The sequence below is a fragment of the Eschrichtius robustus genome, chromosome 5 (assembly GCF_028021215.1).
Source record: "Eschrichtius robustus isolate mEscRob2 chromosome 5, mEscRob2.pri, whole genome shotgun sequence".
Classification (NCBI taxonomy): domain Eukaryota; kingdom Metazoa; phylum Chordata; class Mammalia; order Artiodactyla; family Eschrichtiidae; genus Eschrichtius; species Eschrichtius robustus.
In genome coordinates, this window is record NC_090828.1 from 71,604,753 (window position 1) to 71,621,749 (window position 16,997).

Here is a 16,997-nt window from a genome sequence, read left to right on the forward strand (position 1 = left end):
AAAATTTTAAGAGCAAGCTGATGTGGGTTTCTTAGAAAAATAGCTAATCCAGGTGTGGGCATGAGCTGTGCAAGGACCCAGGACAATATTACTATGCTAGAAAGCAAAAAAATCTATCAAAGACTCTTGGGGTCTGGTTAAAAAAAAAAAAAAAAAAAGCCACAAAAGCGAATTTGAAGGGTTCCCCGTTAGCTGAAGATGGGACAGTTCGAGCATCAACAAGAATAATGATTGTGGTGGATTGGAACAAATCAAACATATAAAAATTCACAAGTTCAGGATGTTGTTACTTAAAGCTGGTTAGCTTTGGAGTTTCCTATGGCATCAACTCATTATTCTGAAACTTGGTAAATAGGGGGAAACTTATCCTGCTCTTCCTGTGCTAATTGTATTTCAAGTTAACCAAAGAATTGAAGAGAGAAAAATTCTTCTCCATAGACAATTTCCAACTAATAAGTAAAGAAGGAATGAAAAAACTATGAAAACCACAATTTTGTAACCTCTAATGAAATAATGGATTGAGGTAAGTTATGAATGACTATTAATACCATGGAACCTTTTAGGGGATAAATCAAACTGATAATACCTGAACTTCTGATCAATCTTAACATCACTAAAATGAGACAACCAGATATTATGTGTCTCTCTTGATGTGACGTGATGGACATCACATCACCTCTGTGTGTTCAGCACCATCTATGAAGCGTTCTTTGCCAAAAACAGTGAACCAGCATGTAATTAAACCTCTAGAACTAACCATCAACTTTAAATGACACCACGAGGTTGCAGTCAGCCATGTGGGAAATTCTACAGGACAAATGACTTGATTTCTTTAACAAATAAACACCAATTTAGAAAGTGAGTGGGGGTGAACGTTTATATATTAAAAGAGGCTTAAGAGATATATCAACCAAATTTAACATGTGGACATTGTTTCATCCTGATTTAAACAAATGAACAACAAAAAGCGATTTTTAGATAATTGGAGAAAAATGAACAAGAACTGGGTATTGATCTTAACAAATTGCCGTCAACTTTGTTAGAGGTGATCATGATACTGTGTTTTAAAAAGTTCTTACTTGTCAGAGGTAGATATCAAAAGTGTTGCAGGTGAAATGACACAATGTTTGGGATTTGCTTTAAAACACTCCAGAAAAATTAAAATGTGTGTGTGCGTGTGTGTGAGAGAGAGTGAGAGTGAGAGAGAGAGAGAGCGAGAGGAAGAGAGAGAGAAACAAGAAAGACAAAATGGTGATACATTTTGGAGCTGGGTATTAGGAACAGAGGAATCATTATTCTCGCTGCTTTGGTATATGCTTGAAAATGATCATGAATAAAATCAAAAGCTGAGTTTTGTTTTTAAAATGTTTTAGTATGCAATACAGCAAACATACAAAAGAGTCTTGGAACCACTTAAAGAAAAGTATTGAAATATATTTTTATAGATCCACAACCCAGTGCAAAACATGGAACATTACCATCTCTACAAGTCCCCTCCCAACCCTCCGTGAACATCTCACTCTTCTTCTCCCTCAGAGATAAACCACTATTCTGAATTTTATGTTATAATCCCTTTGTTTTTCTTTATAGTTTTAAAACCATTACTCATGTAACTATTCTTACACAACATATTGTTAAGATTTTTTTTTTTTTCTGTTTTTCAACTTCATGCAAATGGAATCATGCTTTATGTTGACTTGCTTCTTGCAACATCAATTTTGAAATGATCCGTGTTGCTGCTTTTACCTATAGTTTATTCATTTTCACTGCTGCAAAATGTTCCGTTGTAGGCATATACCACAGTCTTTTTATCCATTCTACACTTGGTAGACATTTAAGTTACTTTCTGTATATTATGAACACTCCTGTACATTTCTCTTGGTACACAGATAGATGGAATTCTCTGAGGTAGATGCCTACAATTACTGTGCCATAGCATACATGCAAATAAATTGGGGAATATCAAACTGTTTTCTAAAGTGGTGAATGTACCAATTTACATTTCCTCCAGTAAGCAGTGTTTTTGAGATTTTCCCCTTTTCTACATCTTCACCCACCCTTATTATTTTCAGAGTTCTTAATTTTTGCCAATCTGGTGAGTGTGAAATGGTATCTTATTATTATTTTAATTTACATTTCCTTTATTACTAATGAGTATGAGTATCTCTTCAAATGTTATAGGGACATTTGTGTTTCCTCCTCTATGAAATATACATGTTTAATCTTTTACTCATGTTTTAACATGTTATTTTTCTTTTTAAAACTGATTTCAGGGAGTTCTTTATATATTCTATTAGCCTTTTGTAGTTATATGGATTACAAATAATTATTTTGTGGCTTGCTTTTTCACTCTCTTTATAGAATCCTTTGATGAATCAGTGTTCTGAATTTTAATAGAGTCAAGTTGATCAATCTTGTACTCTTGGTCACCTTATTAAAGAAATCTTTCCCTACTTCAATGCTATCAAGATATTTCCTATATTATCTCCTAACAGCTTTATAGTTTTGTTTTTTTTTACATCTAGGTCTTTGATTCGTTTGAAATTCTTTCTTCCCCTTTTGTGAAGCAGGGCTCCAATTTCATTTTTTCCATATGGATAGCCAATTGACCCAGAATCATTTATTGAAAAGCTCATTCTTTCTCCACTGCTCTGCAATACCACCGCAGTCATAAATCAAGTGTCTACATAATTGTGGGTGTGCTTCTGGGCTCTGTAAAACAGACTGAATTTTCATCATCCAGAAAAACGTACAACAGTCTGAGTTTGGTAATTTCTTTTATCAACTCAGGCCTAGAACTCCTGAGATTGTTCTTAACTTGTTCTCTTCCTTCCGTCACTCCTGTAAACCATCATTCCTAGTCCTCCTAGGTTCTTAACACAGGTTAGTTCACATGGTTCTCTTAACAAATGCATTCAAGAGTCCCACAGTGAAACAGTATAAAGAACTATTTTTAGCTCCCTTAGCTAGGCAATGGACCACCCCGACCTTCAGATCGACATTAACCTCCACAGGGCCCACCATACAGCAGAAGCTCAGCTATAGGATTTCACATGGGTTAACTGTTAATTTTTTTAAAAGAACGTGATTTGCCTCCTGGCATATCCAAAATATTCTCATATGAACTTACATTTGTTTTTTCAAAATGTATAACCTAGAAATTTGTCTAAATCATATAAAGATGATAAAGGTTTCATTTCACTATTGCATCATTTTAAAGTATCTTACTAAATCTTTTGAAATGTAATCAAATAAAAATGTAACTGTTTGACAAAATCATGCATTCCATTTCAGTTTGATTTACCTTTGTGCTATTATGAAAACAGACTCTCAGAAAACCAAAATGACCAAACAGAGTAATCAAGGTCTACTTAATAACAGATTAATTTTTCATTACATTTTATTAGATGCGCAACAACTCCAATTTGAAGGTGCTTTCCTACTTATCCTATTTGTACATTTTTGGTATTATCTCTTGTTGAGCTAGAATATAAAAGTCTTCTACAGGCAGCTTCAGGGACCAATTAACTCCATTAAATTATATCCAGTTATGTAGTGAACTGAACCACTGCTGTCTGGGGCTGTCTGGAGCTGTGACAATTAGGAGATGGAGAGAGGCAGAAAGGGAGAGATTGATTTTAATATGTCACTGAAGCACACTGCAACAATATGCCAGCGTGACTTTCAAAATGGCCTTAAAATATTCCAAACTCAGGGAGTTTCCTTGTTCCTGAGTGGGAGTTGTCAGACTGTCTGGCAGCATTAGAAAGAGGCAGAGAAAAGCTGATGTCTATATTGTGTCCTCTAATAATAACATTCTGCCTCTTTGCGACATCTTCCCCTTAGAAAGATCCGTCTATTTGTTGTGAGGAGCGTGTGTGTATATGTGTTTGAGTGCTTTGCCTCCTCTTGTGCAGAGGGCATGATTTCACCTCTCATATCTCACCAAACTCACCAATCCGAAGGACACTAACCCTCCCAAGGTCACCTAGAAAATTAGTGTTGTGGCCTGGGGGGAACCGAACCCAGGTGTCCCCACTCCAGCCTTGTGGTTGGGCACTAAATCATTTTCCTCCTCTTGTGAAAAAAAAAAAAAAAAATCATTGGGCGGGGGGGGGGGGCGGGGGGCGGGAAGTGAGAGATGAATCAGATTTCCTCCTCTTTCCCCCTTACCTCCCCTCCCCCTTAAGGAGATAAAAACTCATGAAAGCAAACAAGGTGTCCACTCTGCAGTTTTTAAGCTGGGTCCCCCCAAAGAAGGTGTCCACTCTGCAGTTCTTAAGCTGGGTCCCCCCTCCCCAATCTACCCCCACCCTCCACCCCCAACACAAAGCGATTCGGGCTCCCAAGGCTTCTGCCCGTCAAGCCTGGGAGGTGAGGAGTGGTTAAAAGTCAGCCCTCACCTCCAGCCGGTCCCGGCTCCGCGGCGCCCAAGCCCCGCCCCCGCCCGCCCTTCCCCCACGGCCTCGGCACGCCAGCCCCTCTCCCCTCTCCCAATCGGGCGCACCCACCCCAGATGCCGCCTGGCACCGAGCGCAGCCGCCGCCGCCGCCGCCGCCGCCGCAGCACTTTCCACTTGTATTGATCACCTCCCGGCCCCGCTGAGCCTGCTCGCCGCAGCGGAGCGCGGCCGGCGCGCCAGCCCTTGGCAGCCCCGGAGCACTCGGGCTCCGGGAGGCAACTCCTTGCGAGCGCCCTGTCCGGGGTGCCCTCTGCGCTCTGCAGTGTCTTTCTCTCTGTCTGGGAGCAGAAGCAGGAGGAGGAGGAGAAGGAGGAGGAGGAGGAGGAGGAGGAGGACGTCTGGTCCGGGCTGGGAGGTGGAGCAGCGGCAGCCGCCACCGCCGGAAAGGGAGAGGCAGGAGAGACCGAGACTTGGAAACCCCAAAGTACCCGCGACCCTGCACGGCAGGCTCCCTTCCAGCTTCATGGGCAAAGTGTGGAAACAGCAGATGTACCCTCAGTACGCCACCTACTACTACCCCCAGTATCTTCAAGCGAAGGTAAAGGGGCGCCGGGGGCGGGGGGCGCCGGGGGCGCGCGCGGCTCCGGTCCGGGAGGGGCACGCGGCGAGCCCCCGCCACCCCCGGTGGAGTTGATGGAAGGTTGCTAACTATAGCGCTGGCCTGGGCGAAGCCCGGCGGCGCGCGGGGCGGCGGCTGCCCGCGGAGCGGAGTGCGGGGATCGGGTTACAGAAAGCCGCGGGGGGAGAGACTAGACAGGAAAGAGCCGCCGGCCCCTTCCTGGCCCGGGAAGCGGGGAGGGTCGCGGGCCGAGCGGCGCCCCTCGCCGAGCCTTGGCTGCTCGGCCGCCGACGCCTGGGGCCCGCGGCAGGACCCGCTGGTGGCGCGGCTCTTCGAGCCCTTCTCCTGGGCCTCGCCCGGCGAGCAGTAACTCTCGGCTTCCCTCGGAGTGGCGCGGAGCCTCCCACCCCCCGGGGACGCCCCTCAGCCTCCCGCGCGCGAGACAACTGGGGCTCGAGGCGGGGGACGGGACTTTTTCCTCCCCGCCTCCGGCCCTGCGCGCCCGCCCCTCGCCTTGATCTTTGTGCGGTGTGGCACTTCACCTGGTTACTGATTTCTACTTTTACGCTGTTGTTTTGGGTAGAAAAGTGGCCAAAGTTCACTCAGCGTTCATTGATGTCCCTTTTAATCTTCCCTGTAGCTTCTGCAAAGGAGGGACAATGGGCAGATTTCGATGCAGAGAAAGGAGTGACTTAGTATTTAGTTTAGAGACATACTACCTTACATGTTTACCACAGATCGATTTCCAGTGGTGCTTTCTCAAAAACGGCCTTGGAACACGCTTAGGTAACACAGCGGATGACATGTAGTCATACAAATTGCGACTGGCTTTCCAGGGGCCCTGGGTACGTTGTTAGTGGGCCTATCCTATTTTGACAATAAGAATTTGATGCCTCCTGAACTCGAAAAAAAATATTGGGTCCATGAAGAGTGAGGGTTTCACTGCTTTGGAAGCTTTTTCCCACAGTTTGGGAGGGCGAAAGTTGGATGCACCAGACTTCTTCAGCAATTAGCATCTCTTATCTTGACTCCTGGTGCCCTTCTAGATCACAAAAGATGCAGCCTCTGAACTTTCTTTGGGAGGTTGTAATCATGCCCTGCTTGCTGGCAGAGGGCATTTCTGGCCTGGTGCAGAGAATCTCTGATTCAACCTTGATCCGCTTTTCTTTCTTACAAGTGTGTGTGGTCCATGTTATGTACCTACATCATAGTTTTGTATGTGTCCATGTAAAAAGGACACTTGTGAGCATAGAGACCTGAAATTTCTTAGCCCTCAAGGGCCTCATTTTCACCCCTCTCCCCATTTTCATTTTACTTTGGGTCGCCACAAAGCGGCAAGATGGTAGCAGCAAGGGTACCCATCATTCATTCTTGTGTGGTCGCTGCTGTATTTGTTTTCAGGGAGTGGAGGGAGGTACCCGTGTTTTGGTGAGCTACGCTGTAAATATAAGTTGTTCAAAGAAATTTTGAAGTGCAATCAATGCTCTACCTTTTAGATATCATATATGTTTAATGCACTTGTTTAAATTATGCAGCATTGGGTACCTAAAAGACAGCCTGTTCAACACTTAACTATATGAATAATAAATAACATACACTCAGGTGAAAAAGAAAAAAAGGCCATGTTTCTACAGGCATATTCACCTTAGTAATTTTTATGTACCATTAGTAAGTTAGAAACCAAGTACATAGCATTTAATATAGCTAATGCAATGCCATTTGGCTCTTTTTGCCCCGTAAATAATTGAAGAGAGAGAGACAAACGGCAAGAGCCTGCTCTAGTAATTAGGGTCGGATCCCAGAAAGCTTTAGGGCCCATTTTCTGAAAGTGTGCTTCCTGCATAAAGCATTTAATATTGATTTGTGTTACGGTAAATGACATTCTCAAAACATATCTTGCTGTTTCTACTATGAAATCTGAAATCCTATTATTCTGAATCTCTTTGTTTCCGGAGAAAGACATACATACTCACTTGACCTATATAACTTGGTATTAAAGTTTGATAATTAAATCTAAATTCCCTGTTGTAAAGTATCTTGATTATCTCAGGAAGAGGCATCTCCTAAAATGTAAAGCGACTAGATGCAGATTTTAGGTAGCATAGTTCAGAACACATAGCCCTTTTTGTCTCCCTTATCTCATCTATCTCTTGGTCACATGGTATTGTGAGTCATTAAAAAAAATAGAGACCTGATTTGATTTGTAGTTAGTTAGTTTAAAAACAAGTGTTACCTAATCTACCTAAACAGTTAATAAACTGACGTAGAATCTGTTGTCTACAGTGGTGATCCTTGCCTCTGTGTGTGTGTGTTTTAACCTTCCTGAAATATGGGATAGAAAACATCACTGTTTAAAGTACAGTGATGTGTTTGCTAGACAGAGTTGTTTTGAAACTTCTGTGTGGAAGCTATATCAAAAACTGAGGGATGGCACGGTCGTTTACCAAGTGATATTTGACTTAAACTTGTGATCAAGAGATGGATGTGTTTTGAATTGAAAAAGAATAAACAGATGGGATTTCTTTTCATTACAAGGAATAGATACCAATGAAAATGGCACTTGAAAATGAGTTTTGTTGCCATACCGTAAAAAGTTAACATATGTCAAATCATTCTTCGTATGTTAATCATCCAGAGTCTGTTTTGAAAAAATTTAGTAATTTCTCTCTATAAAAATATATTAGTTACTTCTGCATTCTACTAACAATCAACAACCAAAAAAGCCTGTGGAGCTAGATTACAGTGTGTGACCATATTGGTATGCTTTGTGCTTTGACAGAAAAAGATAATTATTAGAAAAAGTAATACAGCTGCATTAAACATAAAGTAAAATTGAGGATGTTATAGAAAGGGAGGACATGGGTGGAAATGAAGGAGACTGCGAAATTTTCATAATGCCTTAGCATAGAGTAACAGAGATTGCAAGTAACCTGATTTTACACGCTTGTTGAGTTTTTTGTATTTCTCTGTTAAGGATGGTCTTATCACAGCAGGGTTCTCTTTGTCACCTGACACATTCATTCTAAGATACAGGTTGATGTAGCTTCATAAATATAAGCACGTATTGTTCTAAAGGATTTTCTAAATTATTAAGTGGCATGCCATATTACTAAAAATTAAATTTGGTATCTACTTTTCAGATACACAGGAAAAATTCTGATAATGTAACATATTTTAATTAACATTTTGTGTGTAGACGTTTTCACTTATTGCAAGGCAACCCTTGAATTCTGTTTGTTTCAAAGATACCATGATGTACGTTACTGCCAATATGTGTATGCAAATATTTATGGAAATCGAAATACTTATTCTAGTTCTTCTGAAAAAAGGGAAGTACAAAATGTTCTTTACATGGTTAGCTAATATTTCATACCAGCTACAAGCAGTTTGACACATTTGTGTCTTTATTCATAGTTATATTGTTTTGTGTCCTAAGGAAATGTTCTACACTAGAGAAATGTTTGTTTCTAGAACAAATTTTTGTTTTAAAGCCATTTTTGTATAAGTGTATGCCAAAGAACATACCTGAACCTAGCTTCAAAATCTGAAAAATAATGAGTAATATAATTTGGTGTTCTATTAGTGAAGCTACTAGAAAAAAAGCAGCTTTTCTGAATTGAATTTTTGGGTACATTAACATTCTGTTGAATTCCTTAACTTTTCCTTAGTCATAGTCAAATGAATATTGTATCAATCTGTTTCTCCAGGAATGAGGGGTCATGATTTGATACGTGGAACTACTGAGTATATTAAGGTGAATTGGAGGTACAGTGGCATGATATTAAAACTTGGGTTGCTCTGTGTCTTGAGAAGTAAGTACGTTTGTGAGATGAATAAAGTTTGCTTAAATGCATCAATACAGTAATACAATATTTTACATGATGAATACACCTTATTTCCTTAAGCGAGCGGGATATTGTGGCTATCTGGAAGTGGTGTTGGAAGGCTCAAGGTCATGGAAATGCTAAAAAATCAAGGTGCATTATGATGAAATATTGTAGCACCCTTCCCCTTGGGTAGCCATTTCTTTTGAATTTCCATAATACATATTATTTTTTTATATGTTGGGAGACAAATCTTATGCTCCTAGAACGGAACAGGGAAAGATAAGTGAAGAGAAGTAGGAAAGTATTCAGTCATTTAGTATCAGTATAACTATATATACCTTACATGTTTGGTAATCTTGGCTTCGAATTTAAATTCAAATATGGGCAATTTCCATGTAATACACTTTCATGAAAAACATTTTTTTAAGCTTTACTGACATATTTCTCAGACTTTGTATTTTGCTTAGTGGTTTTTTGGAACTTTTAAATTACCCCAGCTTACTTAATGAGTACTGAAATTTTAAGTCGTAGGTCTTTAAAGACAAAGGGACCTTTTTCCCTTTTCTTTTTACTAAAGAGGGAGTTGCCAGAAAATAAAATTCTTTTTTTCCCTTATGTCTGCTTAACCAATAAAAATCATGTGAGGAAGATCTAGAATGGAGGTAAAAATGATATGGACACCTAAATGTTGTTCATTCTTTTTAAAGATGAAGAATTTCTTGTCTAGTTTGTTTTTTATTGGATGCTCAGTTCCCTAAAGTTTATTTTCCCCAAGCATGGTGTCCTTATCCCACACTAAGTCTCTCTTCAAAGGCTATCAGCCCTCCCTATTTCCTTGCTTGATTTGCAGAACAGTAGGTGCTAAATAAATGCTTGTTAGTGACTATTATTATTCTGAATGAGTACATGCAAAATTTTCTTAGACCAGAAAAAAATTATAGACCAAAATCTACGAATATAATAACTCAGCCTGATTTTCTAATGAAATCTCAATATAGTTTGATTTGAATGTTAATTTATTTTGTTCCTATAATGAAAACTTCAAACATTTTATGAAGTAAGATCCCTAAGATGAATCACATTATCAGTTGATCCATGCTTAATTTATGGAATCAAAAAGTGCCTTTTTTTTTTTGGCAGTCTTTATTAAAGAATATGGTGCCAGGAAAAAAAACTCATAGTATTATATCAAAGAGGGAAATGTTACATGTGATAAATCGGTGACTCAGCCTGTCTTTGCCTCTTATTACTGGCCCCCACCAACACGAGTCAAACTTTTTTCTGCTTAATTTTCAAGAAAATCCTTATTTTTCATAGTATTTCAGATGTGGTAAAAACATTTATTCATTTAATGGATAATAAGTAAAACATAAACTAGCATTGAGGTGTTCAGAATTATAATTATCTCTGTTACTGAGCGTTGTATAACGTTAAATATGACATTCAGCCACCTAGCTTTTTATCTCATTCATTGGGTATTACAGGAATAAGCGGGAACATATCCAGTTGTTCTTAAGTGGAAGTGTTTTATTCAATGTAACATCGCTTATTTTAAAGAAAGTGTAGTAATGATATGTCAGTGATTTAAATGCAGTGCCATAATATTTGGTACAAAATTAAACCATATATTCAAAATTGAACATTGGGCTTGGGGATTTTATGTGGAATGAATGTAAATGTTCTGGTTTCTCTGCTGTATCATTTTAACGAGTAAGTAGTAAAACCTGGTGGAACTCGGCTATGCCTCGGGAGAAGCAGCACTTGGATGATACAGACATTTACCACCGGGAGTTTGGTCAGATGGTACACAGCAAAATGTCTTCTTAGATTGTGTGTGTCAAACACACATGCAAATTTGAGCATGCACACAAATTTGATAACAGAAACTAAATCATTTCTTAATCAGGTAGAAATGTGGGGAAAAGTGTAAAGAGAAAGGTAACAGCCAAGCCAACCAGCTAAACATGTATCTCACATATTTGAATTCCTTATTTTTGCTTAATGCATCTAGTCTCCTTAAAATAATTATATGAATATTTAAAATTTTCAAACAAACATTGGAAAATAAGTGTGTCAAAGATGGTGAGAGAGAAAAAGGGGGCAAAAATCAACACCTCGACCTCCTAGAGGAGAAAATGTTCAGTCTAAAACTGAACATTGTCATTCTCCATACATTGTCTTTTAGCTAATTCTTCAATGGATGCATTTACCATTTTAGAGCATGGAGAACAGTCTTCTGGATGACAGATATGAAAACCTAGATTCTAAAAGAGAGATTAGATGCTTATATCAACAGCTAACTTGCTTATAAATCTGCTACTGTAAACACACAAAATCAACGTCTGGTGGATGATTGCCTACAATGGCTGTAACATCTGTATTCTGGAATTAAGCTAAATTTTAATCTGGTGTTTGTGGGAAATTGCTGAGGCTCATGAAGGGCTAAAATACTAACTAAGCGATCGTATTTCCTTAGTGACCCCAGAGCACCATTCTCTGCGTTTGATACTGGGAAAGGTTAGGGAGTGTAATATCTGGTCCCTGCTCTCCAGCTGCCAGGGAAGACAGAATAGACACAATTCAAGACATAAGCAAAGGATATTTACAAAATAGTACACCCAGGAAGGCAGCATACCAACCAAGGGTCTGAGTGACAGGAAGGCACTCAGATCTGTATGTGGGATTAAATACAGTGCCATGTGTATTGTGAGAAAAAGTAAAGTGCTAATAAAAGTTCTAGTAAACCTGGGAATTTTAGAAAGAATTGGGCTTTAGATTAATGAATGAAAATTTCTTGAAATGATAGTCACCATTGTTTTGTATATTTTCTGCTCTATAATCCTTTTATGACTACTTAGAACTTTAAAGAATATCGCCTTTTTCTACTTTATGTTAACTCCTTCTCCTCAAAGTTTCATATTCAATTACCTTATTTTACATTATTATTTTTCCAGTTTTATGCTTTTAAATGTGCTATTAAACCCACCTATTAGGGTTGTGACAGGCCGAGAATATAATTCTTAAATGATGACATAATGGTTATATAGAAATATAGAAATATTACATTTATTGTTTAAACCATTTGAAGTGATGTTTATTTCTCCTAATTTATTAGCCTTCTTTGGAGTTTTGTTATGTTGCTAATTACATCTTTGTGTGCCTGCAATCTACATGGTGATAATGTGTCTATTGTGAGCTGGCATTTCTTCAGAAAATAACAGATTTTTTTATTATTCCTGATCTTTCCTGGTTATAGCTTTTTATTCTCTTTATTTGGTCATTATCTATCTTTAATTCTTTTAAAATAAGCTGTTTACTCTGCAATGGAGCTATGTCCGTCAGGAGTCATATTATCCTCTGGCCTCAGTGTGAGACACAGAACCTATCCCTCTGGCTACCCATTGAACAAGTGCTGTTGGGCTGCTGGGTCCAGAAAAAGAGCAATTTCAGGGATGGTTTTCGTGCAACAAAACTAGATCATTTCATTGATATCATAAATAATTTTTACTGATCTTGAAGGAAAAATGCATCATCTTCCCAGCTCTGCAAGTGGGTGGGCCTTCTTTACATGATACTAGTTTTGTTTTTTATAAGTTGAAAAATTTACTAATAAGAATGGGCAGCTTTGATTAATTGCATTGTTTTAAAAATGGAAGCCTTAAAAAAAACAATTCCTAATCTCAGCTCTTAGGTTTTATTCTACATGATTATTTGCATACCTTTATTAACAACAACAGCACAGAAAGAACTGGCTAGCAGAGAAACTTCTATAGCTGAAATTCTATAGCTGGGCAAATGATATTTTTTAGAGCTCTATGTGATTTGTTCTGTGATTGGGTATACCTTATCTTACAAGCGAATTGTTTTTCCAACAGGTTTTGTTCCCAAAAGTTCACTTATCAATTATTTAGAACTTGAAACTCATCTAGTATATTTCATATATAAATTGTTATCTTTAATGATAGGGTCCCCAGCCAACCCATAAGAGCTTGTGAAAGTAACCCACTTTATAATTCACATACACTTGTTCTGTACTGGTCCTACCATAGAACCAAATCATCACAAGGGGACAATGTTTCTGGGAGGAGGGGGGGCGGTGAGTATTCAGAGTTGGAATTCGGGGAACCCATCTTTGCCCCCTTTAGGGGAGTGAGGAGTTTTCCCTAACTCACCTGAGGGGCAGTGGGAAGACGAGTTCCCTTAGTCCCTCAGAAGGGGTTTTGAGCTTCTAAGACTGGGGGCAGGGTTTCAAGAAGAGATGGGAGGTGTGGCTTGTGGAGTCACGTGGGTCAGGGATTTGCGAAGCTGGGAGTTGTGGTTTCGGGAGCTTCTTGCTGAGTTAAGACCCTGGGAGACGTCCTCGCTCCTCACTCCTCGCTCCTGAGACTAGCTCCCCGCTTACTTGTTTTCTTTTCCTGTGTTGGCCTCACTGATCATCTCTTGTTCCCTTTCCTCCTAGCCCACCCCCAGTTTTCATAAAGCAGTCCCCGGCTTTCTAAGAAGTAGGGCTTTTCATCCCTAGCTCGTCACTGACTAGATTACTACAGCCTCACAAGCTTTCCTTGTCTTCTCTAGCACGGAATCAAGCAAACAGCTCTTGAGACTGGTAACAAGAAGGATATCAAAAGACAAAGAAAACATTGTTCAATACCATCACTTCTCTTATTTTCACCAGGTCCTGGTCCAACAATGGTTCATAACTCTTAGGGGAACCTCAAACCTTGAGAATCTGATGATGGCACATTCCCATTAACCTCAGATTTTTACTGAGACTCAGCCTGTAGAGCACAGGTTAAGAATCCTCCCCTGAAAGGAGGGCAAAAATGGGACCAGTCTATGCTTTAGAACACGACTCAGACCATAGATCCCTTGGTATTTTGTTTCCGGATTGCGGCTTGACTCTGAGGTGAAGAGCTAGACAAAGCCCAAGGGCCTGCAAAGTAGGAATGGCAAGGGTCCAGGGGGTTGGGTAATCTCAAAGTGTGCTTCCTCTTTCCCGTCTCCTTTTCCCCCACTCCTTCCTTCCCCTTTCTCCTCCATTCCTGCTTCTACCTTTTCTTCTTGCGCGGTAACAGTAGTGCCACTGTGGACTGGCTTCTGACCAGCTACACGTTTGTGTGCCCAGTGGTGAATCTGCCAGGGTGATGGCTGCATACAAGCTACTCCCACTGCGTCTGCCCAAGTGGGTTTGACTTAGTTTGGCTTAAAAAAAAAATCTTTGCTACCTCTTAATGCTACAGATTATGATTAAGAATTTGCTAATTACAGTTCCCTCTTTAAATGGGATTTTCTTTCTGATTCCTTATCCAATTTTATATGGAAAATTTTAATAAAATTGTATTTGGTAATGTATAAGTGTTATAGAAGCACAGGCATGATGTAATACTTTGAACAAAAGAGAATATAATTAGCATAATAAAAAGTGTTTTGATGCCAAATGTGTGCTCTTAATGAGATTGGAACTTAAATATGACATAGTGAAATGGTAAGCTGCATACAATTTTTCTGTACCCATAATAAAATTTAAAATCATATGTAGCCATTTTTTTCTGTTTCTTGAATATTTCACAAAAATATTCTTTATCTAAAAATAACCACAAAAGTATTTTTCTGATTGGCAAAAGACTAAAAAAAGGTGTGTTTCTTACTTGGTAATAGTTCCTCAGATTTTAATTTTAATAGCAAAAATCTTAAATGTTGATTTCGATTGCTTTTTTTAAAGAGTAGATTATATCTTAACATATAAATAGGATTTCAAATGACAGTGTTCTTTTCTACCCCTCTGTCTCTGTCACCAAATTCAAATTCATGTCTCAGCAGTTCGGGATGTTCTTCGGTGCATATCCTTTGAGCCTTCAAAATTTGATTTGACTGTGTGTTCTGACGATAGCTGGTTCAGATAAGCACATGGTGATCGTCATCTGTGTGTCCGGGCCCTAATGAACATCTGCTTTCTAGGGCGCCACAGGAGCACCTTTCTTTGTTTCCTCTTCCTTTGCCTTTTTGATTTGAATCTTGTTAAACCCTGCAAATGGGGTTGTTTTTCAGTATGCAAATACTCCTATCTCCCTTTTTGGAAAAGAAAAAAAAAGCGCCAGATATTTTAAACATGAACGCGTTGGGAATTTAAAAGGAGGCTGCAGGAAGCAAGTGCACAACTATAGTTCTACTCTTGACCACTCAGACATGTTGTACTAAAATCATCTAGCTGAGACCATAGAGTTGGAGCTACCTGGTGGGCAATTTAATTAAATTCAACAAACACTGAGCAGGCATTGTATTAGGCCCTGGAAGGTGCAAATATGTAAATGAGGCATGATTCTTGCCATTGTGGAGCACGAGATAATTTTATTTACTTGTTTATTTAAAATTTTTATTTGAGGTAGAACATATATATAGTATAGCGCACACATTTTAAATATATAGATTGTTATGCTCATGTAATGGCCACCCGGGTCACTCTGTGACATTTCCAGCACCCAGAAAGCACCCTCATGCCCCTTCTCACAGTTTCCTCCTCAAAGGTATCTGCTAGTCTTACTTCTATCTTTGTAGATTGGTTTTGCCTATTCTTTTTTTCGTTAGGTGTTTTGTATTCACAGCAACCTTGCACATTAGAATCACCTGGTGAGCTTTTATTATTTATTTCTTATTTTTTATTTTTGGCTGTGTTGGGTCTTCGTCTCTGTGCGAGGGTTTTCTCCAGTTGCGGCAAGCGGGGGCCACGCTTCATCGCGGTGCGCGGGCCTCTCACTGTCGCGGCCTCTCTTGTTGCGGAGCACAGGCTCCAGTCGCGCAGGCTCAGTAGTTGTGGCTCACGGGCCCAGTTGCTCCGCGGCATGTGGGATCTTCCCAGACCAGGGCTGGAACCCGTGTCCCCTGCATTGGCAGGCGGACTCTCAACCGCTGCGCCACCAGGGAAGCCCTTGCCTATTCTTGTACTTCATAAAAATGAAGTCCTATCGTATGTATCCTTTTGTATCTGGCCTCCTTAGCTCATCAACATTCTGGTTTGATTCATCCATGTTCTTATGTGTAACAGTCGATTTCTTTTTTTAATGCTATGTAGTATTCTATTAGAGAATATATCATGATTCATTTATCTGTTCTACTATTAATGGGCATTTGGATTATTTCAATTTGGAGCTGTTATGAATAAAATTGCTGTAATTATTCTTGTTCATACCATTTGGTCAACATATGCATTTAGTCATAAGAGAGGAACTGGTAGGTCACATGATATGTGTATGTTCACCTAAAATGGTAGATATTACCATTTTCTAGTCCTACTGGCAAAATGTGAGAAAGCTATTTGCTCTGTATGTCACTAACACTTGGTATTGTCAGTCTTTTTAATTTTAGCCCTTCTGGTGGGTGGTATCTCATTATGGTTTTAATTTGCATTTCCCTGATGATTAATGATGTTGAGCACTTTTTCATATATTTATTGGCCAATTGGATCTCCTCTTTTGTGAAGTGTCTTTCAAGTATTTTGCTCACTTCTTAAACATAACAGCTTTATTGAATATAATTCACATAACATAAAACTCAACCTTTTGCTTGCTTTTTTTTTTTTAATATCTTTATTGGAGTATAATTGCTTTACAATGGTATGTTAGTTTCTGCTTTATAACAAAGTGAATCAGCTATGCATATACATATGTCCTCATATCTCCTCCCTCTTGCATCTCTCTCCCACCCTCCCTATCCCACCCCTCTAGGTGGTCACAAAGCACCGAGCTGATCTCCCTGTGCTATGCGGCTGCTTCCCACTAGCTATCTATTTTACATTTGGTAGTATATATAAGTCCATGCCACTCTCTCACTTCGTCCCAGCTTACCCTTCCCCCTCCCCGTGTCCTCAAGTCCATTCTCTATGTCTGTGTCTTTATTCCTGTCCTGCCCCTAGGTTCTTCAGAACCATTTTTTTTTTTTTTTTAGATTCCATGTATATGTGTTAGCATACGGTATTTGTTTTTCTCTTTCTGACTTACTTCACTCTGTTTGACAGCCTGTAGGTCCATCTACCTCACTACAAATAACTCAATTTCGTTTCTTTTTATGGCTGAGTAACATTCCATTGTATTTATGTGCCACGTCTTCTTTATCCATTCATCTGTCGATGGACACTTAGATTGCTTCCACGTCC

General features: G+C 39.5%; 1 protein-coding gene across 5 annotated transcripts in view; it reads left to right on the plus strand.

The window, feature by feature from the left end:
- Window positions 1-4,764: 4,764 nt before the first annotated feature.
- Window positions 4,765-16,997, plus strand: part of RBMS1 (RNA binding motif single stranded interacting protein 1) — a 208,018-nt gene continuing 195,785 nt past the window's right edge. For 2 of the 5 annotated variants that reach the window (XM_068545019.1, XM_068545018.1), the window contains exon 1: window positions 4,765-5,000. In XM_068545019.1, the coding sequence (XP_068401120.1) occupies window positions 4,926-5,000 (75 nt within the window). In that variant the 5' untranslated portion in view covers window positions 4,765-4,925. The remainder of the gene's footprint in view (window positions 5,001-16,997) is intronic. The other 3 variants (XM_068545017.1, XM_068545021.1, XM_068545020.1) reach the window with 3 other exon arrangements.